Here is a 23,764-nt window from a genome sequence, read left to right as displayed (position 1 = left end):
AGTAACTCCAGCATTTTGTGTCGATCGAACCATGTTTACAGCCTATTGCTATGGTCACCCTGGGATTTACCCTGTTCGGGACTTCTCCCCCTTCTTCACCGAAGATAGACACAAAAAGCTGGAGTAACCCAGCGGGTCAGGCAGCATCTCTGGAGAGAAGGGATGGGTGACGTTTCGGGTCGAGACGCTTCTTCAGACTGAGAGTCAGGGGGGAAAGAGGCGTAGTGATGTGGAAGGGTAAGGTGTGAAAAGGAGAGATCAAAGGGGAAGCTCGAGGGAATGCAGAATGGTTCATTGTTAGCTGTGGGGAAGATGACAACGAGGCGTACAATCAGTAATATTTCAGTTTAGTTTAAACTTTAGAGATACAGCGCGGAAACAGACCATTCGGCCCACCGAGTCCGCACCGACCAGCGATCCCTGCACATTTACACCTTCCTACACACACTAGGAACAATTTTTTACATTGAAAACAAGCTAGTTAACCTACAAACTTATACGTTGTTGGAGTGTGGGAGGAGACAGAAGATCTCGGGGAAATCCCACGCGGTCACGGGGAGAAGGCACAAACTCCGTACAGACAGCACCCGTGTACAGGATCGAACCCGGGTCTCTGGTGCTGCAAGCGCTGCAAGGCAGCAACTCTACCGCTGCACCACCATGGCACCTCTTGAATTCCCTTTCTTTACGTCCCATTCGAGCTTCTTTCATCTCATTCCCAGCTCTCACGAAGGGCCTTCGACCTGAAATGCTAATCCTGTTTCTCTTTCTGCAGATGCAGCCTGAGCTGTTGAGTGTTTCCTGGTACAAGCCTGACCTCAGCTGCTCCTCCAATGTGTAGTTTGCACATTCTTCCTGCACATTCCCAATGTACCGTTCTGGATTTTGTTCAGGCTATCGTTTGATATATATTTTTTAACGTATCTTCTTCTTATGGTGTTGTTTAAGGATTCAGACTCTTTGGCCCACTGAGTCCACAAGTTCATAGGTAATAGGAGTAGAATTAGGCCATTCAGCCCATCGAGTCTACACCGTGATTCAATCATGGGTAGGGTTGTCAACTGTCCCGTATTAGCCGGGAGATCCCGTATATTGGGCTAAATTGGTTTGTCCCGTACGGGACCGCCCTTGCCCCGTAATTGACTACTACTACTCGGGTCGAGGGGATTGTCGGGATCGGAGCGCCGCGTCCGGCCCCGCCTCACCCGTGTTGAGGTACTGCAGCCCATGGAGTGCAGCAGCAGCAGCGCCTCGCACGTGGCCCCATCGGTCGGCAGCCCGGCTAGCTGTCCGATCTTCGGACCTTCGCTTACCGCCGACACCAACACCACCACCACCCCTCCTTCTCATGGCCGATCATCGGTTCATGAGTTGGACGGGGTGCCTGACTTTGTGTGCTATGTCGCGCGCAAAGTCCCGCGCCCGGGCCAAAACTCCTCAGCTGGCCCGCCGGCTGGGCTTTGTGTGCAGTCCAGCACCCGGGCCAACTCATCATTCACCCAGCCACGGCCGAGTCGGTCAATGAATTGCCGTCGGGAATTTGTCCCTTATTTTGACCTTTTGTCCCTTATTTGGGAGTGAGAAAGTTGCCAACCCTAATCATGGCTGATCTCTGCCTCCTAATCCCATTCTCCTGCCTTCTCCTCATAACCCTTGACACCCGTTCTAATCAAGAATTTGTCTATTTCTGCCTTAAAAGGATCCACTGACTTGGCCTCCACAGCCCTCTGTGGCAATGAGCTCCACAGATTCACCACCCTCTGACTCCTCACCTCCTTTCTGAGAGCACCCTTTAATTCTAAGACCATGACCTCTGGTCCTAGACTCTCCCACCAGTGGAAACATCCTCTCCACATCCACTCTATCCAGGCCTTTCATTATTCTGTAAGTTTCAATAGACAATAGACAATAGGTGCAGGAGTAGCCCATTTGGCCCTTCGAGCCAGCACCTCCATTCAATGTGATCGTGGCTGATCATCCACAATCAGTACTCCGTTCCTGCATTCTCCCCATATCTCCTGACTCCGCTATCTTTAAGAGCCCAATCTAGCTCTCTCTTGAAAGTATCCAGAGAACCAGCCTCCACCGCCCTTAGAGGCAGAAAATTCCACAGAATTCAATGAGGTCTCCTCTCAACCTTCTAAACTCCAGCGAGTACAGGCCCCGAGCTCAAACGCTCATCGTATGATAACCCACTCATTCCTGGAATCATTCTTGTAAATCTTTCTTCCCTCAACTTTCTCTACAACTTACAACTAACTTTTATTGGGGGGGGGGGGGGGGGTGACAAAATCGCCTAACAGCGCCAGAGACCCACACATTAACACTATCATACACACACTAGGGACAATTTAAATTCTACAAAGCTCAATTAGCCTACAAACCTGCACATCTCTGGAATGTGGGAGGAGACCAGAGCGCCCGGGGAAAACATGCACTCTATCCACGCTGACCATTGATCAACCATTCATGCTAATTCTATATTCTCCCAGTTTCTGTCCATATTGCTGCTCTCTAGAATGCCATTAAATATGCTGACACAAAATGCTGGAGTAACTCAGCGGGACAGGCAGCATTCCCTCTCTCCAGAGATGCTGCCTGAGTGACTCCAGCATTTGGTGTCTATCTTTGGTTTAAACCAGCATCTGCAGTTCCTCTCTCTGAAGAAGGATCTCGACCCGAAACGTCACCCATTCCTTCCCTCCAGAGATGCTGCCCGTCCCCCTTCGGTTTAAAACAGCATCTGCAGTTCCTTCTTTCACATTGCAGCTGCAGTTCCTTCCTACACATTAAATATGTTGATATGGAGGACATTTAAAGGGGAAATTTTAAGAGTACAGAATCTTTATGTTCCTGTTCGGTTGAAAGGAAACAGTAAAAATTGGAAAGAGCCCTGGTTTTCAAGGGAAATTGGACATCTTGTTCGGAAAAAGAGGGAGATCTACAATAATTATAGGCAGCATGAAGTAAATTAGGTGCTTGTGGAGTATAAGGAATGTAAAAAGAATCTTAAGAAAGAAATTAGAAAAGCTAAAAGAAGATATGAGGTTGCTTTGGCAAGTAAGGTGAAAGTAAATCCAAAGGGTTTCTGCAGCTATATTAATAGCAAAAGGATAACGAGGGATAAAATTGGTCCATTGGAGAGACAGAGTGGGCAGCTATCTGCAGAGCCAAAAGAGATGGGGGAGATATTAAACAATTTCTTTTCTTCGGTATTCACCAAGGAGAAGGATATTGAATTATGTGAGGTAAGGGAAACGAGTAGAGTAGCTATGGATACTATGAGTTTCAAAGTAAAAGAAGTACTGACATTTTTGAAAAATATTAAAGTGGATAAGTCTCCAGGTCCTGACAGGATATTCCCTAGGACATTGAGGGAAGTTAATGTAGAAATAGCCAGGGCTATGACAGAAATATTTCAAATGTCATTAGAAACGGGAATAGTCCCCGAGGATTGGCGTACTGCGCATGTTGTTCCATTGTTTAAAAAGGGTTCTAAGAGTAAACCTAGCAATTATAGACCTGTTAGTTTGACTTCAGTGGTGGGCAAATTAATGGAAAAGATGCTTAGAGATAATATATATAAGCATCTGGATAAACAGGGTCTGATTAGGAACAGTCAACATGGATTTGTGCCTGGAAGGTCATGTTTGACTAATCTTCTTGAATATTTTGAAGAGGTTACTAGGGAAATTGACGAGGGTAAAGCAGTGGATGTTGTTTATATGGACTTTAGTAAGGCCTTTGACAAGGTTCCTCATGGAAGGTTGGTTAAGAAGTTTCAACTGTTGGGTATAAATGCAGGAATAGCAAGATGGATTCAACAGTGGCAGAATGGGAGAAGCCAGAGGGTAATGGTGGATGGCTGTTTGTCGGGTTGGAGGCAGGTGACTAGTGGGGTGCCTCAGGGATCTGTGTTGGGTCCTTTGTTGTTTGTCATGTACATCAATGATCTGGATGAAAGGGTGGTAAATTGGATTAGTAAGTATGCAGATGATACCTAGATAGGGGATGTTGTGGATAATGAAGAGGATTTCCAAAGTCTACAGAGTGATTTAGGCCATTTGGAAAAATGGGCTGAAAGATGGCAGGTGGAGTTTAATGCTGATAAATGTGAGGTGCTACACCTTGGCAGGACAAATCAAAATAGGACGTACATGGTAAATGGTAGGGAATTGAAGAATACAGTTGAACAGAGGGATCTGGGAATAACCGTGCATAGTTCCTTGAAGGTGAAATGTCATATAGATAGGGTGGTAAAGAAAGCTTTTGGTATACTAGCCTTTATAAATCAGAGCATTGAGTTTAGAAGCTGGGATGTAATGTTAAAATTGTACAAGGCATTGGTGAGACCAAATCTGGAGTATGGTGTACAATTTTGGTCGCCCAATTATAGGAAGGATGTCAACAAAATAGAGAGAGTACAGAGGAGATTTACTAGAATGTTGCCTGGGTTTCAACAACTAAGTTAAAGACATAGGTTGAATAAGTTAGGTCTTTATTCTCTGGAGTGCAGAAGGTTAAGGGGGGACTTGATAGAGGTCTTTAAAATGATGAGAGGGATAGACAGAGTTGATGTGGACAAGCTTTTCCCTTTGAGAATAGGGAAGATTCAAACAAGAGGACATGACTTCAGAATTAAGGGACAGAAGTTTAGGGGTAACATGAGGGGGAACTTCTTTACTCAGAGAGTGGTAGCGGTGTGGAATGAGCTTCCAGTGGAAGTGGTGACGGCAGGTTCGTTGGTATCATTTAAAAATAAATTGGATAGACATATGGATGAGAAGAGAATGGAGGGTTATGGTATGAGTGCAGGCAGGTGGGACTAAGGGAAAAAAGTTGTTCGGCACGGACTTGTAGGGCGGAGATGGCCTGTTTCCGTGCTGTAATTGTTATATGGTTATATGGTTATATCTTTGTGTTTCCTAGAGCACTCTGGTGCCAGAACCCGGTGTTAAAGAAAGTTACGTTCAGTTCCTAAACCTGGCTGATAAAGATATTAGCATCTCGCTCCAAGGTCACGATGGCTTTCCAACCACCATGGCACCCTCTCAGGTAAAGTTCTCGGAGCAGAATTAGGCCATTCGGCCCATCATGTCTACTCTGCCATTCATTCATGGTTGATTTATATCTCCCTCTTAACCCCATTCTCCTGCCTTCTCCCCATAAACCCTGACACCTGTACTAATCAAGAATCTATCTATCTCTGCCTTAAAAATATCCACTTGGCCTCCACAGCCTTCTGTGGCAAAGAATTCCACAGATTCACCACCCTCTGACTAAATACATTTCTCCTCATCTCCTTCCTAAAGGAACATCCTTTAATTCTAAGGCTATGGCCTCTAATCCTAGATTCTCCCGCTAGTGGAAACATCCTCTCCACATTCACTCCATCCAGGGCTTTCGCTATTGGATAAGTTTCAATGAGGCCCCCCCCCTCATTCTTCTAAACTCCAGTGAGTGCAGGCCAGGTGCAGTCAAACGCTCGTCGTATGTTAACGCTTTCATTCCTGGAATCATTATTGTAAACCTCCTGTGGACCCTCTCCAACCCCAGCACATCCATCCTCAGATATGGTGCCCAAAATTGCTCACAATACTCCAAATACGTTCTGACCCAGCGCATGACCAAGCCTCAGCATTATATCCCTTGTTTTATATCCGAATCCCCTCAGAATAAATGCTGCCATTGCATTTGCCTTCCTTACTACCAATTCAAGTTGTCACCATGCAGATAGTTTCAGATGCTCTCATTTCAATTAGTCCTTGCTTTCTCCCTCCCTCCTTCCCCTCCCCATACCCCTCCCCGGCTCTCCCACAAGCCTACTGTCTCTGCCTCTTTCTTTTTTCCGCCCCCCCTCCCTCCCCGACATCAGTCTGAAGAAGGGTCTCGACCCGAAACGTCACCTATTTCTTTGCTCCAAAGATGCTGCCTCACCTGCTAACTTTCTCCAGCATTTTTGTCTACCTCCATGCAATATGATCATGGCTGATCATCCAGAATCAGTACCCCGTTTCTGCTTTCTCCCCATATCCCTCGATTCCGTTAGCCCTAAGAGCTATATCTAACTCTCTCTTGAAAACATCTAGTGAATTATCCTCCACTGCCTTCTGTGGCAGAGAATTCCACAGATTCACAACTCTCTGGATGAAAACATTTTTCCTCATCTCAGTCCTAAATGGCCTACCCATTATTCGTAAACTGTGACCTCCGGTTCTGGACTCCCACAACATCGTGAACATTTTTCCTGCCTCCAGCCTGTCTAATCCCTTAAGAATTTTATATGTTTCTATAAGATCTCCTCTCATCCATCTAAATTCCAGGGAAGTTTATTTTAACTTGGCATAATGTTTGGACAAGATGGGCAAGAGTAGGTCAGGTAATGCAAAAGAGAAAAATAAACAGTGCGAAAAAATAGAGTTGCAGCTACAGAGAAAGTGCAGACGCAATGGCCACTTTGAGGTAGATTGGAACGTAGAGAACAGAATAGTTCTGTGCAAGAATAGACCCTTTGGCCTACAATGTCCATGCTAAACATGATGCCAAGTTAAACTAATCTCCTCTGCCTGCATGTGAACCATATCCCTCCATACCCTGCATATCCATGTGCCTATCTAAAAGCCTCTCAAATGCCCCAGTCACCAGGCTGAGTTCCAAGGACATAAAACGCTCTCTACGAAAAAAATCGCCTCACACATCTCCTTTAAACTTTATCCGTCTCGTCTTAAAACTATGCTCTCTAATCTTTGAGATTTCCACACTTGGAGAAAAAGATTCTGACTGTCTACTCTATCTATGCTTCTCATTATTTCATTTTCTTCTATCAGGTCTCCCTTCAACCTCTGTCATTCATGAGAAAACACTCCAAAGTTTGTGGAACATCTCCTTATAGTTAATACCCTCTAAACCAGGGGTGTCAAACTCGCGGCCCATGATTGGTCCGATCCAACCCGATGCCACAGCGGGCTGCAGCTGTCCACGGTGCCGGAGTGGACTGTGTTCACGGTGCGATCCAGCGCACATGAAGTTGCATTTTGCCCGTGATCTAAAATGAGTTTAAATGAATTTGACACCCCATGCAGCATTCTGGTAAACCTGCACTGTTTCCAAAGCCTCCACATCCTTCCTGTAATGGTGCTGTAAGAATGACAATAAGAAAGACTAGGCATAGAGGCATACAGCATGGAAACAGGCCCTTCGGCCCAACTTGCCCACACTGACCAACATGCCCCATCCACACCGGCCCCACTTGCCTGCATTTGGCCCATATCCCTCTAAACCTGTCCTATCTATGTACCTGTCCGAATGTTTCTTAAATGGGCGGCATGGTGGTGCAGCGGTAGAGTTGCTGCCTTAGAGCGCCGAAGACCCGTACCGGGTTCGATCCTGACTACGGCGCTGTCTGTTTGGAGTTTGCACGTTCTCCCCATGACCTGCGTGGGTTTTCTCCGGAACATCTGCTTTCCTCCCGCGCTCCAAAGACATGCAGGTTTGTAGGTTAATTGGCTTGGTATAAAGGTAAATTGTCCGTAGTGTGTGTAGGAGAGCGTTGGTGTGCGGGGATCGCTGGTCGGCGCGGACTCGGTGACAAAGGGCCTGTTTCCGTGTTGCGACTGTGACTGTAGAAAGAATGCAGGAAAGGTCAACGAGACCGATTACAATTTGTCTCACCATATTTTACCATGTTAACATCTCTATGGAAATATAAATTTTATCATATCATTGTGCTTTTAAAACATCTAAAATATTTATTTTGTGTCACAGGATCCAGATCATTACATCAAGTTGCAGCTTGATTCTAACAACCAATCCTTCATGTTTGAACTGACCTATGAAGGCAGGAACTCAATATGCCATCAAACTCTCAGTGAAGCCAATGCCTACAGCATTCTGGTCTACAACGAGAGCACAAACCTACAATGCCGATTGGTAGGTATTAACCATCGCCTGGAACCTTTGAGGTCCTGTCCCACTTGGCGATTTTTTTCGGCGACTGCCGGCATCATTGACTGACGTATCAGGGTCATCGAAAGATTTTGAACATTTCAAAATCCAGCGGCAACAAAAAAAATGTTGCGACACTTGAGGAGACGCCGCGCGTCCATACGTCGTCACGCCGACACTTTTTCGGTGACCTGTTACATCAGCCAATTATCCTGGCAGTCGACGAAAAAAATCGCCAATTGGGACAGGCCCTTTAAACTCACAAAAAACTGGACTGACTCAGAGGGTCAGGCAGCATCTCTGGATAAAAGGAATAGGTGACGTTTCCGGTCGAGACCCTTCTCCGGACTAAGAGTTTTGATCTCCTGATTTGAGGAAGGACATCCTTGTGATTGAGGCAGTCCAGCGTAAGTTCACGAGATTGATCCCTGCAATGGCGGGACTGTCATATGAGGAAAGATTGAAAAAACAAGTCAAGTCACTTTTATTTCTATAGCACATTTGAAAAACAACTCTCGTTGGCCAAAGTGCTTTACATTGGTGGAGGTACTAACGTTATACAACAGTAGCTCATAGATTAAGTACATACATGAATACATACATATAGCCCTCCCTCAGAGGACGTCAAGAAAGGCTTGAGAGTAAAGATGAGTTTTAATTCTCGACTTAAAAGAGTCGATGGAGGGGGCAGTTCTGATGGGAAGAGGGTTGCTGTTCCACAGTCTAGGAGCTGCAACCGCAAAGGCGCGGTCACCCCTGAGCTTATGCCTAGACCGCGGGATGTTCAGTAACACCAAGTCGGCCGATCTGAGGGTCCTGGAGGTGGTGTGGTGGGTAAGCAGACTTTTGATGTAGATGGGGGCAAGCCCGTTAAGGGCTTTGTAGACTTGAAGGAGGATCTTGAAATTTATTCGGAACTAGGCTTATATTCAATGGAGTTTAGAAGGATGAGGGGGATCTTATAGAACCATATAAAATTATATAAGGATTGGACAAGCCAGATGCAGGAAAAATGTTCCCAATGTTGGGCGAGTCCAGAACCAGGGGTCACAGTCTTAGAATAAAGGGGAAGCCATTTAGTCTTAGAGGTGAGAAAAATCGTTTTCACCCAGAGAGTTGTGAATTTGTGGAATTCCCTGCCACAGAGGGCAGTGGAGGCCAAGTCACTGGATGGATTTAAGAGAGAGTTAGATAGAGCTCTAGGGGCTATTGGAATCAAGGGATATGGGGAGGGCAGGCACGGGTTATTGATAGGGGACGATCAGCCATGAGTGAGTCAGAGTGTGTCTATAAGAGAGCATCAGTGTGTGTAAGAGAGACAGGGAGAGAGAGAGAGAATCAGAGTGTGTGTATGAGGTGGAAAGACGAAAAAATAGTCTGTGAGGGTAGTCAGTGTCCACATGCAGAGACAGAGCATCTGTGTGTATGTGAGGGAGGGTGGGAGAGTTGGTATGTGTCTGAGAGAGAATCTGAGTGTGTGTGTATAAGAGTGACTGTGTGTGTGTGTACGTGTGCGTGTGTGTGTGTGTGAGAGAGGGAGGGGGGAGGGCGGGAGAGTTGATATGTGTGAGAGTGAGAGGCAGAGTGTGAGCACCTTTCTGTGAGAGAGTCCGAGGCACAGTCAGTGTGAGTGTGTGAGCAAGAGAGTGCCGGGGCCTCAGCGACCTTGAAAGGAACCCATTTAGTATAAACACCATGTGCGAGGAATGAACGGCAGATGCTGGTTTACACCGTAGACAGACACAAAATGCTGGAGTCGCTCAGCGGGACAGGCGGCATCTCCGGAGAGAAGGAATGGGTGACGTTCTGGGTCGAGACTCTTCTTCAGACTGAGAATCGGGGGAGAAGGAGACACAGAGATATGGAAGGGTAAGGTGTGAAAACGAAATATCAAAGGGGACGGAGTGCAAGGAAATTGTTGACTAGATCATGTCAGGCAGCATGTCTGGAGAAATAGGAATAGGTAGATAGCATGCTGACTGGTTCCATCGTGGCTTGGTTCGGCAACTTGAGCGCCCAGGAGCGGAAAAGACTACAGAAAGTAGTAAACACTGCCCAGTCCATCATCGGCTCTGACCTCCCTACCATCGTGGGGATCTATCACAGTCGCTGCCTCAAAAAGGCTGGCAGCATCATCAAGGACCCACACCATCCGGGCCACACACTCATCTCCCCACTACCTTCAGGTAGAAGGTACAGGAGCCTGAAGACTGCAACGACCAGGTTCAGGAATAGCTACTTCCCCACAGCCATCAGGCTATTGAACTTAACTCAAACAAAACTCTGAACATTAATAGCCCATTATCTGTTTATTTGCACTTTATCTGTTTTATTTATTCATGTGTGTATATATTTATATAATGGCATATGGACACACTGATCTGTTCTGTATTCATGCCTTCTATATTCTGTTGTGCTGAAGCAAAGCAAGAATTTCATTGTCCTATCTGGGACACATGACAATAAACTCTCTTGAATCTTGAGGTGACGTTTGAGGTCTGAAGGAGGATCTCGGCCTGAAATGTCACCAATTCCTGCCCTCCAGACATATTGCCTGACCTGCTGAGTTACTCCAGCACTTTGAGTCTGTTTTCACCATGAATATCATTGCAGGCGTCTTCCTGACTTCCTGGGTCAACTGGACTTGTATTCATTGGAATTTAGAAGGATGAGAGGAGATCTTCTAGAAACATATAAAATTCTTAAAGGATTGGACAGGCTAGATGCAGGACAAATGTTCACCAAGTTTGGGGGAGTCCAGAACCAGGGGTCACACAGTTTAAGAATAAGGGGTTGACCATTTAGGACTGATATGAGGAAATATTTTTCACCCAGAGAGTTGAGAATCTGTGGAATTTTCTGCCACAGAAGGCAGTGGAGGCCAATTCACTGGATGTATTCAAGAGGGAGTTAGATTTAGCTCTTAACCATATAACCATATAACAATTACAGCACGGAAACAGGCCATCTCGACCCTTCTAGTCCGTGCCGAACACATAATCTCCCCTAGTCCCATATACCTGCGGCGCTCAGACCATAACCCTCCATTCCCTTCCCATCCATATAACTATCCAATTTATTTTTAAATGATAAAAACGAACCTGCCTCCACCACCTTCACTGGAAGCTCATTCCACACAGCTACCACTCTTAGGGCTAACGGAATCAAGGGATATGGGGAAAAAGCAGGAACGGGGTATAGATTTTAGATGATTAGCCATGATCATATTGAATGGCGGTGCTAGCTCAAAGGGCCGAATGGCCTACTCCTGCACCTATTTTTCTATGTTTCTATGGTAACTGTCTTGCCTTTACCCCCAGTTGGAAGACGAGAAGTCCAAGCCACAGAAGGGCAAGGCCACCCTGAGGTAGGACAGTTCCCCGCTAACCCCCTCCGTCTGTTACCAGCCGGCAAACCCATCGTTCCACGTCCGACGCAAGGCCTGGCTTCTTCCCGCAGGTTCGTGAATGCCTACAGCAGAGACCTGAACTTCACGCTTGGCGGTGAGGAAATCGGCATGGTGGATGCAAACTACGGCAGCTCCACGTACAAAATCGTCACCCGAGGACAGTAAGTGGAGATTGACACAAAACGCCAGAGAAACTCTGTGGGACAGGCAGCATCTCTGGAGGGAAGATAGAAACATGGAAAATAGGTGCAGGAGTAGGCCATTCGACACTTCAGGCCAGCACTAGTAAATCCTGACTATGGGTACTGTCCATATAGATTTTGTATGTACTTCCTGTGACCGCGTAGGTGCTCCGGTTTCCTCCCACACTCCAAAGACGTACAGGTTTGTAGGTTAATTGGCTTCTGTAAATTGTCCCTAGTGTGCAGGATAGCACTTGTGTACGGGGCCATTAGCCCACCGAGTCTGCTCCATCCAGCGATCACGCCGGGCGGCGCGGACCCGGTGGGCTAATGGGCCTTTTTACAACAATGATCCCGAGAATGATGAATATGATAAAGGGGGAATAAGAAAAAGACTAAGAAACAGGGGAAGACATTTCAAACTGTGACGAGAAAAAACTTTTTCACCCAGAGAGTTGTGAATTTATGGAATTCCCTGCCACAGAAGGCAGTAGAGGCCAATTCACTGGATGAATTTAAAAGAGAGTTAGATAGAGCTCTAGGGGCTAGCGGAATCAAGGGATATGGGGAGAAGGCAGGCACGGGTTATTGATTGTGGATGATCACAATGAATGGCAGTGCTGGCTCCAAGGGCCAAATGGCCTCCTCCTGCACCTATTTTCTTTGATGAGCATTTGAAGGCACTGGGCCTATACTCGCTGGAGTTTAGAAATATGAGCGGGGACCTCATTGAAACTTAGCAAATAGTGAAAGGCTTGGATAGAGTGTATGTGGAAAGTATGTTTCCACTAGTGAGAGAGTCTAGGGCCAGAGGACACAGCCTCAGAATAAAAGGAGGTACCTTTAGGAAGGAGATGAGGGTGAATTTCATTAGTGGTGAATCTGTGGACATAATCATTGCCGCAAACGGCTGTGGAGGCCAAGTCACTGGATAATTTTAAGGCGGAGAATGACAAGTCAAGTCAATACAATACAATACAATACGGTTTTATTCGTCACATTGCACATAAAGTGCAAGTGAAATTAATTTGCCGGCAGCGGTACAATGATAAAGAACACCCAATACACAATCAAAATTTAACACAAACAACCAACACAGCATTCATCACTGTGGTGGAAGGCACAAAATTTGGCCAGTCCTCCTCCATTTCCCCCCGTGGTCGGGACCTCAACGCAGCACAGCTGTCGCTGCGGGAGTCCAGACGTTCAGACAAGGTAAGTCCAGGCAAGTCCAGAGTCGGCTCTTCCCCACTGGAGACCGCGGCTTCAGGATGGTGTAGGCCGCAGGCCGGCGGTCGAAGATTTAATGTTCCCGCCGCGCCGCGGCCGGAAGCACCGCAGACCGCAGGGCCGGCGGTCGAAGCTCCTCTCCAGGGGTGATGGTAAGTCCCTGCCGCGCCCGCGGTAGAAGTTGGCCGCGGGTCAGCATTCGGAGCTTCTTTCCCCGGGTCCCCCCACGAGGGATCCCAGGCTGCGGACACTGCGCCAGCCGGAGCTCTGCAGACCGCGGCTTCACCTGATTAGTACAGGTATCAGGGGTTATGGGGAGAAGGCAAGAGAATAGGGTTGAGAGGGAAAGGTAGATCAGCCGTGATTGAAGGATGGAGTAGCCTTGATGGGCCGAATGGCCAATTCTGCTCGTAGAACGTAAGACCGTACGCTTCGATCAAGTCACCCTCAGCCTCTGACATTCCAGAGAAAACAACTTATGAGCATGTACATTCCACATTGTATCTCTAAAGTAAACTAAAGTAAAAATGTAAGAGACACAAGATGCTGGAGTAACTCAGTGGGACAGGCAGCATCTCTGGAGAGAAGGAATGGGTGACGTTCCGGGTCAAGACCCTTGTTCAGACTGAGGGTGTCGACCCGCCCGAAAAGGTCTCGACCCGAAATGTCACCCATTTCTTCTCTCCAGGGATGCTGCCTGTCCCACCGAGCTATTCCAGCATTTTGTGTCTATCTTTGGTTTAAACCTGCATCTGCAGTTCCTTCCTACATATCTAGTGAAGATACCCCAGGCAGCTGCAGATTCCTTGCTCCTCGTCCTAATCTGTTGCTGTTCCTACAGCTACCAGGGAACGTGTGAAGATGGTGCGATCGAGTACCCTGTGGATTTGGGACTGTTGGACTTTGGAGCGGTGTACACCATCATTACATACGTGGTAGTAAGTGCCTCCCCCCTCCCCCCCACTGGTACATGGGATATACAGGAAAATCCTGATGATCTGTGATCCCATCCTTGGGAAATGCCCAGCTACTGGTCAGTTTAGTTTGGAGACTCAGCGTGGAAACAGGCCCTTCGGCACACCGGGTCCACGCCGTCCAGCGATACACTAGTGCTCCCTTACACACACTAAGGACAATTTTCAATTTTACCAGCACAATTAACCTACAAACCTGCAAGTCTTTGGAGTGTGGAAGGAACCCGGGGCAAACCCACGCAGGTCACGGGGAGAACGTACAGACTCCGTACTGACAGCACCCGTAGTCAGGATCGAACCCGGGTCTGTGGCACTGTAAGACAGCATCAACTATACCGCAGCGCCACCCTGCCACCCCATGTTGGGTGTACAGAACGAGCCGTGGGAGGAGGTAGTTGAGGCAGATACTAATATAACAATATTTAAGAGACATTTGGACAGATACATGGATTGGATAGGTTCAAAGGGTTATGGGCCAAGCGCAGGCGGATGGGAATAGTATAGATGGGACGGGACGTTGGTCGGCGTGGGCAAGTGGGCTGAAGAGACTGTTTCCATGCTGTGTGACTGACTAGAAGGTACCTCCAGATCTTCTTCTAGGACCCATGTTCAAGTCGAGTCAAGTTTATTCATCACATACACATACGAGATGTGCAGTGAAATGAAAAGTGGCAATGCTCGCGGGACTTTGTGCAAAAAGACAAACAACACAAACAACAAACAGAATGGAACAGAATCACATATTCTTTTACATATTACATATTGTGGGGGGAAGGAAAAAGGAAAAAAAAACAGCAATTTGTTGAAAGGGATCTGAAGACCATTGGCATCCTCTGCATTTCCGCACATGATCTCTGTGTTCAGTTCAGTTCAGTTTATAGCCACGTGTACCGAGGAACAGTAAAAAGCTTTTGTTGTGTGCTAACCATTCAGTGAAAGATTGTAAATGATTACAATCGAGCCGCTTACAGTGTACAGATACATGATAAGGGAATGGAATGTTGCTGTAGGAGTAGATATTTAAGAGTGTGGAGCGATTGTTATATGTGATTGTAGATCAGTTTAGTTTTGTTTAGAGATACAGCGCGGAAACAGGCCCGCCGGATCGGGCTGACCAGCGATCCCCGCACATTAACACAACCCAACACACACTAGGGACAATTTTTACATTTACACCAAGCCAATTAACCTACAAACCTGTACGTCTTTGGGATGTGGGAGGAAACCGGAGCGCCCGGGGAAAACCCACGCGGGTCACGGGGAGAACGTACAAACTCCGTACAGACAAGCACCCGTAGTCGGGATCGAACCCGGGTCTCTGGCGCTGCACACGCTGTAAGGCAGCAACTCCACCGCTGCGCCACCGTGGCCACTTTCTATGGCTAGCACGCAAATAGTCGCCGGGGTCGGGCGCCATCTTGGATCCATCAATTTGGGGAACGACATTAACCCGCTATTTTCTTCGATCCTCAGCCCGAAGAACGCAGGTTGAAGATCTGGAAGACTGAAGACATCAGAGCGAATACAATCCACATCGCGTGGCAAATTCCGCAGTACGTGCTGATGGCTGCTGGAGAAGTGATGTTCGCACTTACTGGGATGGAGTTTTCCTACTCTCAGGTACGGGCTTCCTCTGCCATCCACATGGAGACCCAACTTGAACTTTGAGTAGACAAATATTCATATCGGCAATGGTGGATTTCATTCAGACCGAGGCAGGTACTATTGCAAACTTTAAGAAACATAGAAACATAGAAAATAGGTGCAGGAGTAGGTCGTTCGACCCTTCGATCCTGCTCCTTATGTTTCTTACTTCAAGCTAAAAACTTCCCAGAATTGCTTCACTCAACCCTAATAATTGTGTGGATAGAATGACAGATTTCTGTGGAGAGACATCCAAAATCCCTTGGCTGTCCAGTGCCTGTTACATCCAACGTGGACCAGGTATCTTAAGTGGCTTCTGGTCAGAATGGGATCCAGTCAAAACTCCTGTCACAAATGTCACAGATTCAGGAACAATTCATTGCACGTTCTGGCTCCATGCAACAGAGAGCATAATAGGCAAAGGAAACTGGATTGTGTGGTAAAGAGTGAATTGTTATCGGGAGCCCAGGACTGGGAGGGTGTGTGGGGTGGGGGGGGGGGGGGGGGGGGGGGGAGGGAGAGGGGGGGCGGTGATGGGAGTGGAGGGTGGAAGCAGATTCAGAAGCACTGAGGAAATCTGAAAAGTCTGAGGAAGGGTCTCGATCCGAAACATCACCTGTTCCTTTTCTACAGCCCGGCTCGCTGAGTTAGGGTCATAGAGTGATGCAGTGTGGAAACAGGCCCTTTAGCCCAACGTGCCCATGCCAGCCAACAATGTCCCAGCGACACTAGTCCCACCAGCCCGCGCTTGGCCCATATCCCTCCAAACCTGTCCTGTCCATGTACCTGTCTAACTGTTTCTTAAACGTTGGGATAGTCCCAGCCTCAACTACCTCCTCTGGCAGCTTGTTCCATACACCCACCTCCCTTTGTGTGAAAAAGTTACCCCCCAGATTCCGATTAAATCTTTTCCCCTTCACCTTAAGCCTATGTCCTCTGCTCCTCGATTCACCTACTCTGGGCAAGAGACTCTGTCCATCTAACCGATCTATTCCTCTCATGATTTTATACACCTCAATAAGATTCCTGCGCTCCAAGGAGCGGAGTCCCAGCCTACTCAACCTCTCCCGATAGCTCAGTCCCTCTAGTCCTGGCAACATCCTTGGAAATCTTCTCTGTACCCTTTCTGGCTTGACAACATCTTTTCTATAACATGGCGCCCAATGTTTGATTGGACTTTACTCGACTTCATCTCGCACTCAATGTTATTCACATTATTCCCTTTATCGTGGATCTGTACACTGTGGACGGCCCGATTGTAATCATGTGTTGTCTTTCCACTGACTGGGTAGCACGCAACAAAAGGTACACATGACAATAAACTAAACTCAAACTAAATTAAATTGCTTCTACTTTTGTTGTTTCAGGCTCCTATAAACATGAAAGCTGTGCTTCAGTCTGGCTGGCTCCTGACTGTGGCTTTCGGGAACATCATTGTGGTTATCGTGGCCAAGTCTGCGTTCTTGGAGCAGGTACCAGATTGCAACAGCATCATCTGCCAATCCTTTATCTGTGGTAGCCTGTGGAAATTAGCTGGCACTGATTTGTGTTAAATTGACACCTTGCTTTGTGTACCATTTCAATGGAAGAGAATGGAGAGTCTGTGCGTCTGTGTAGGAGTGTGTGTGTGTGTGTGTGTGTGTGTGTGTCTGTGTGTGTGAGTGCGTGTGTCTGTGTGAGTGCGTGCGACTGTGTGCGTAGGAATGTGTAGGAATGTGTGTGTGTGTGTCTGTGTAGGAGTGTGTGTGTCTGTGTGTGTGTGTGTGCGTGTGCCTGTGTGTGTAGGAGTGTGTGTATCTCTATGTGACTATGCGTATGTGTGTGTGCAGGAGTGTGTGTATGCCTGTGTGTGTGTAGGAGAGTGTGTGTAGGAGTGTGTATGTAGGTGTGTCTATGTGTATCTGGCTGTGTGTGTGTTTGTAGGAGTGTTTGTATGTGTGTGTGTTTTTGTGTTTGTGTCTGTGTGTATGTGTGTGTCTTTGTGTATGTGTGTGTGTATGTGTCTGAGTGTGTCTATGTGTGTGTGTGTCTGAGTGTGAGTGTGTCAATGTCTGAAGAAACGTCCCTACATGAGAAGTTCCCTATCCGTGGCCTCCCGAGATGCTGTCTGATGCGCTGTTACTTCAGCGCTCCATGCCACTTTTTGTAAACCAGCATCTGGAATTCCTTGTGTCTATTTTTTACGGTGTGTATTTGTGTGTGTAAGTTTGTGGAATCATCGTCATAGATTCATACAGAGTGGAAACAGACCCTTCAGCCCAACTTGCGACACCGACCAACATGCCCCATCTACACTAGTCCCACCAGCCTGCCTGCGTTTGGCCCACCTACCCGATCTATTCCTCTCATGATCTTATACACCGCTACCTCCTCCGGCAGCTCGTTCCACCACCCCTTTGTGTAAAAACGTTACCTCTCGGGTTCCTATTAGGACGCAGTTTGTGCGTTCTCCCTGTGACCGCGTGGGGTTTTCTCCGGGTGCTCCGGTTTACTCCCACACCCCAAGGACGTGCGGGTTTGTAGGTTAATTGGTTTCTGAAAGATTATTAATTGTCCCTGGTGTGTCGGATAGTGTCAGGGGTAATCGTTGCTCGGCGCGGACTTGATGGGCCGAAGGGCCTGTTTCCGCACTGTATCTCTAAAGTCTGAAGCCTAAAGTCTTAGGACTTCAGCCTGAAAACTCGTTGGATAACGGGGGGGGGGGGGGGGGGGAGGTGTTGAAAATTACAAAATTCTTAAAGGGTTGGACAGGCTAGATGCAGGAAGATTGTTCCCGATGTTGGGGAAGTCCAGAACAAGGGGTCACACAGTTTAAGGATAAGGGGGAAATCTTTTAGGACCGAGATGAGGAAAACATTTTTCACACAGAGAGTAGTGAATCTCTGGAATTCTCTGCCACGGAAGGTAGTTGAGGCCAGTTCATTGGCTATATTTAAGAGGGAGTTAGATGTGGCCCTTGTGGCTAAAGGGATCAGGGGGTATGGAGAGAAGGCAGGTACAGGATACTGAGTTGGACGATCAGCCATGATCATATTGAATGGCGGTGCAGGCTCGAAGGGCCGAATGGCCTACTCCTGCACCTATTTTCTATGTTTCTATGATTGTTTCTCCTGCGCGTGTAGTGCCGATGATATTGACATGTCCCTTTTTCCACCCACAGTGGGAAGAGTTTGTGCTCTTTGCCTGCCTGCTGCTTGTGGTCTGCATCATATTCTCCATCATGGCTTACCACTACACCTACGTGGATTCCGGAGAGTTGGCCAAGCCGGCCAAGGATGCAGAGGAGGAGATCGCTCCGTCACCACTGTATCCAAACAAATCCCTCAAGTCAAGTCAAGTCAAGAGAGTTTTTTGTCATGTGTCCCAGATAGGACAATGAAATTCTTGCTTTGCTTTGCTGCAGCACGACGGAATATTTTAGACATAAATACAGATCAGATCAGATCAGTGTGTCCATATACCAAAGAATATATATATACACACATAAATAAACAGATAAACTGCAATAGGCTGACATAGTTCATGGTTTGTTTGAAGTTGTGTTTAATAGTCTGATGGCTGTGGGGAAGAAGCTGTTCCTGAGCCTGGATGTTGCAGATTTCAGGCTCCTGTACCTTCCACCTGATGGCAGCGGAGAGATGAGTGTGTGGCCAGGATGGTGTGATGCCTTGATGATGTTGGCAGCCTTTTTGAGGCAGCACCTGCGATAGATCCCCTCGATGGTAGGGAGGTCAGAGCCGATGATGGACTGGGCAGTGGTTACGACTTTTTGCAGCCTTTTCTGCTCCTGGATGCTCAGGTTGCCGAACCAAGCCACGATGCAACCGGTCAGCATGCTCTCTACTGTGCACCTGTAGAAGTTCGAGAGAGTCCTCCTTGACAAACCGACTCTCCGTAATCTTCTCAGGAAGTAGATGCGCTGATGTGCTTTCTTTATAATTGCATCAGTGTTCTTGGACCAGGAGAGATCTTCAGAGATGTGCACGCCCAGGAATTGAAGCTCTTGTCCCTTTCTACCATCGACCCGTTGATATAAACGGGACTGTGGGTCCCCATCCTACCCCTTCCAAAGTCCACCATGGCAGGGTGATGGGTACAAGAGCAGAGAGGCAGGGGGGTGTAAAATGAGGGTAGAAGCAATAGGTAGCAAGGTGAAAAGTAAAAGTGGCAGGCAGACAAAACCAGGGCAAAAATCAAAAAGGGCCACTTTTCAACATAATTGTATAAGGGGTAAGAGAGTTGTAATAACAAGCCTGAAGGCTTTGTGTCTCAATACAAGGAGTGTTCGTAATAAGGTGGATGAGTTGAATGTGCAGATAGCCATTAATGATTATGATATAGTTGGGATCACAGAGACATGGCTCCAGGGTGACCAAGGCTGGGAGCTGAACATCCAGGGATATTCAATATTCAGGAGGGATAGAGAGAAAGGAAAAGGAGGTGGGGTAGCGTTGCTGATTAGAGAGGAGATTAACGCAATGGAAAGGAAGGACATTAGTTTGGAGGATGTGGAATCGGTATGGGTAGAGCTGCGAAACACTAAGGGGCAGAAAACGCTGGTGGGTGTTGTGTACAGGCCACCTAACAGTAGTAGTGAAGTTGCAGATGGTATGAAACAGGAAATTAGAAATGCGTGCAACAAAGGCAAATCAGTTATAATGGGTGACTTCAATCTACATATAGATTGGGTGAATCAAATTGGCAGGGGTGCTGAGGAAGAGGATTTCTTGGAATGTATGCGGGATAGTTATCTAAATCAACATGTAGAGGAACCACCGAGAGAGCAGGCTATTTTAGACTGGGTATTGAGTAATGAGGAAGGGTTAGTTAGCAATCTTGTTGTACGTGCCCCCTTGGGCAAGAGTGACCATAATATGGTTGAGTTCTTCATTAGGATGGAGAGTGACATTGTTAATTCAGAGACAATGGTTCTGAACTTAAAGAAAGGTAACTTTGAGGGTATGAGACGTGAATTGGCCAAGATTGACTGGCAATTGATTCTAAAGGGGTTGACGGTGGATATGCAATGGAAGACATTTAAAGACTGCTTGGATGAACTACAAAAATTGTTCATCCCAGTTTGGCAAAAGAATAAATCAGGGAAGGTAGTGCATCAGTGGATAACAAGGGAAATCAGGGATAGTATCAAAGCGAAGGATGATGCGTACAAACTAGCCAGAATAAGCAGCATACCGGAGGACTGGGAGAAATTCAGAGACCAGCAGAGGAGGACAAAGGGCTTAATTAGGAAAGGAAAAATAGATTATGAAAGAAAACTGGCAGGGAACATAAAAACTGACTGCAAAAGTTTTTATAGATATGTGAAAAGAAAGAGATTAGTTAAAACAAATGTAGGTCCCTTGCAGTCAGAAACAGGTGAGTTGATCATGGGGAACAAGGATATGGTGGACCAATTGAATAACGTCTTTGGTTCCGTCTTCACTAAGGAAGACATAAATGATCTGCCGGAAATAGCAGGGGACCGGGGGTCAAATGAGATGGAGGAACTGAGTGAAATCCAGGTTAGTCAGGAAGTGGTGTTGGGTAAATTGAATGGATTAAAGGCCGATAAATCCCCAGGGCCAGATAGGCTGCATCCCAGAGTACTTAAGGAAGTAGCTCCAGAAATAGTGGATGCATTAGTGTTAATCTTTCAAAACTCTTTAGATTCTGGAGTAGTTCCTGAGGATTGGCGGGTAGCAAACGTAACCCCACTTTTTAAGGAGAGAGAAAGCGGGGAATTACAGACCAGTTAGTCTAACATCGTTAGTGGGGAAACTGCTAGAGTCAGTTATTAAAGATGGGATAGCAGCACATTTGGAAAGTGGTGAAATCATTGGACAAAGTCAGCATGGATTTACGAAAGGTAAATCATGTCTGACGAATCTTATAGAATTTTTCGAGGATGTAACTAGTAGCGTGGATAGGGGAGAACCAGTGGATGTGGTGTATCTGGACTTCCAGAAGGCTTTCGACAAGGTCCCACATAAGAGATTAGTATACAAACTTAAAGCACACGGCATTGGGGGTTCAGTATTGATGTGGATAGAGAACTGTCTGGTAAACAGGAAGCAAAGAGTAGGAGTAAACATGTCCTTTTCACAATGGCAGGCAGTGACTAGTGGGGTACCGCAAGGCTCACTGCAGGGACCCCAGCTTTTTACAATATATATTAATGATCTGGATGAGGGAATTGAAGGCAATATCTCCAAGTTTGCGGATGACACTAAGCTGGGGGGCAGTGTTAGCTGTGAGGAGGATGCTAGGAGACTGCAAGGTGACTTGAATAGGCTGGGTGAGTGGGCAAATGTTTGGCAGATGCAGTATAATGTGGATAAATGTGAGGTTATCCATTTTGGTGGCAAAAACAGGAAAGCAGACTATTATCTAAATGGTGGCCGATTAGGAAAAGGGGAGATGCAGCGAGACCTGGGTGTCATGGTACACCAGTCATTGAAAGGAGGCATGCAGGTGCAGCAGGCACTGAAGAAAGCGAATGGTATGTTAGCTTTCATAGCAAAAGGATTTGAGTATAGGAGCAGGGAGGTTCTACTGCAGTTGTACAGGGTCTTGGTGAGACCATACCTGGAATATTGTGTACAGTTTTGGTCTCCAAATCTGAGGAAGGACATTATTGCCATAGAGGGAGTGCAGAGAAGGTTCACCAGACTGATTCCTGGGATGTCAGGACTGTCTTATGAAGAAAGACTGGATAGACTTGGTTTATACTCTCTAGAATTTAGGAGATTGAGAGGGGATCTTATAGAAACTTACAAAATTCTTAAGGGGTTGGACAAGGTAGATGCAGGAAGATTGTTCCCGATGTTGGGGAAGTCCAGGACAAGGGGTCACAGCTTAAGGATAAGGGGGGAATCCTTTAAAACCGAGATGTAAAGAACATTTTTCACACAGAGAGTGGTGAATCTCTGGAACTCTCTGCCACAGAGGGTAGTCGAGGCCAGTTCATTGGCTATATTTAAGAGGGAGTTAGATGTGGCCCTTGTGGTTAAGTGGATCAGAGGGTATGGAGAGAAGGCAGGTACGGGATACTGAGTTGGATGATCAGCCATGAACATATTGAATGGCGGTGCAGGCTCGAAGGGCCGAATGGCCTACTGCTGCACCTAATTTGTATGTTTCTATTTGGTCAATCGATCGATCTCACTTCTATACTCTGACTCGTCACCATCAGCGATTCGTCCCACAACCGTGGTGTCTTCGGCGAACTTGATGATGGAGTTCGCACTATGTCCGGCTACGCAGCCCTGAGTATAGAGTGAGTACAGCAGGGGGCTGACACGCAGCCTTGAGGTGCTCCTGTGCTGATTGTTATCGTGGATGACACATTTCCACCAATATGGACAGACTATGGTCTGTGAATGAGGAAGTCGAGGATCCAATTGCAGAGGGATGCGCAGAGACCCAGATCTGAGAGCTTGGTAACCAGCTTGGAGGGGATGATGGTATTAAACGCCGAGCTGTAGTCAATGAATAACAGCCTGACATATGAGTTTTTGTTGTCCAAGTGGTCCAGAGCGGAGTGGAGAGCCAGTGAGATCCCATCCACCGTTGATCTGTTGTGGCGGTAAGCGAACTGCAGTGGGTCCAGGTTTTTGTCGAGGTAGGAGTTGATTTGCGCCATGATCAGCCTCTCAAAGCACTTCATCACCACAGGCGTTAGTGCCACTGGTCGATAGTCATTGAGGCACGTCACCCAGCTCTACTTGGGCACTGGTATAATTGATCCCCTTTTAAAGCAGGTGGGAACCTCAGACCTCAGAAGTGAGATGTTGAAAATGTCCGTAAAAACTCCAGCCAGACAGGTTGTCAACGCAGTTTACAAGCAGACCAGCATGTGGACCAGGGAGTTGTGTGTCTATGTGTATCTGTCTGTGTGTGTGTGTAGGAGTGTGTGTATGTGTGTGTGTGTGTGTGTACATGTGTATGTGTCTGCGTGTGTGTGTGTACATGTGTATGTGCCTGTGTGTGTAGGAGTGTTTGTATGTCTCTGTGTATGTCTATGTGTGTGTGTGTGTGTGTCTATGTGTGTGTACATGTGTATGTGTCTGTGTGTGTAGGAGTATGTGTGTGTCTGTGTGTCTATGCGTGTGTATAGATGTTGCCTATCCATGGCCTCCAGAGATGCTGTCTGATGCACGGTTACTTCAGCTCTCTATGCCATTTTTTTGTAAACCAGCATCTGGAATTCTTGTGTCTATTTTCTACGGTGTGTGTTTGTGTGTGTAAGTTTGTGGAATCATCATCATAGAGTCATACAGCGTGGAAACAGACCATTCGGCCCAACTTTCCCACAACGTCCAACATGCCCCATCTACACTAGTCCCACCAGCCTGCCTGCGTTTGGCCTACCTACCCGATCT

The 23,764-nt window shown here is 47.0% G+C and overlaps 1 protein-coding gene across 1 annotated transcript in view; it reads left to right on the top strand.

Moving 5' to 3' along the window:
- The window catches only part of LOC129699115 (solute carrier family 15 member 2-like), a 74,990-nt gene extending 56,111 nt beyond the window's left edge, over positions 1-18,879 (top strand). Inside the window, exons 16-23 of the mRNA XM_055638782.1 lie at positions 4,930-5,055; positions 7,765-7,929; positions 11,265-11,311; positions 11,404-11,514; positions 13,607-13,703; positions 15,213-15,359; positions 16,751-16,855; positions 18,544-18,879. Coding sequence (XP_055494757.1) covers positions 4,930-5,055; positions 7,765-7,929; positions 11,265-11,311; positions 11,404-11,514; positions 13,607-13,703; positions 15,213-15,359; positions 16,751-16,855; positions 18,544-18,762 — 1,017 coding nt within the window. The 3' untranslated portion in view covers positions 18,763-18,879. The remainder of the gene's footprint in view (positions 1-4,929; positions 5,056-7,764; positions 7,930-11,264; positions 11,312-11,403; positions 11,515-13,606; positions 13,704-15,212; positions 15,360-16,750; positions 16,856-18,543) is intronic.
- The last annotated feature ends 4,885 nt before the right edge of the window (positions 18,880-23,764 follow it).

This window comes from Leucoraja erinacea, chromosome 7, assembly GCF_028641065.1.
Source record: "Leucoraja erinacea ecotype New England chromosome 7, Leri_hhj_1, whole genome shotgun sequence".
In the NCBI taxonomy this organism is placed as follows: Eukaryota; Metazoa; Chordata; class Chondrichthyes; order Rajiformes; family Rajidae; genus Leucoraja; species Leucoraja erinaceus.
Note: the sequence above shows the minus strand (reverse complement) of the source record. Positions and strands in the feature narration are given on the sequence as shown.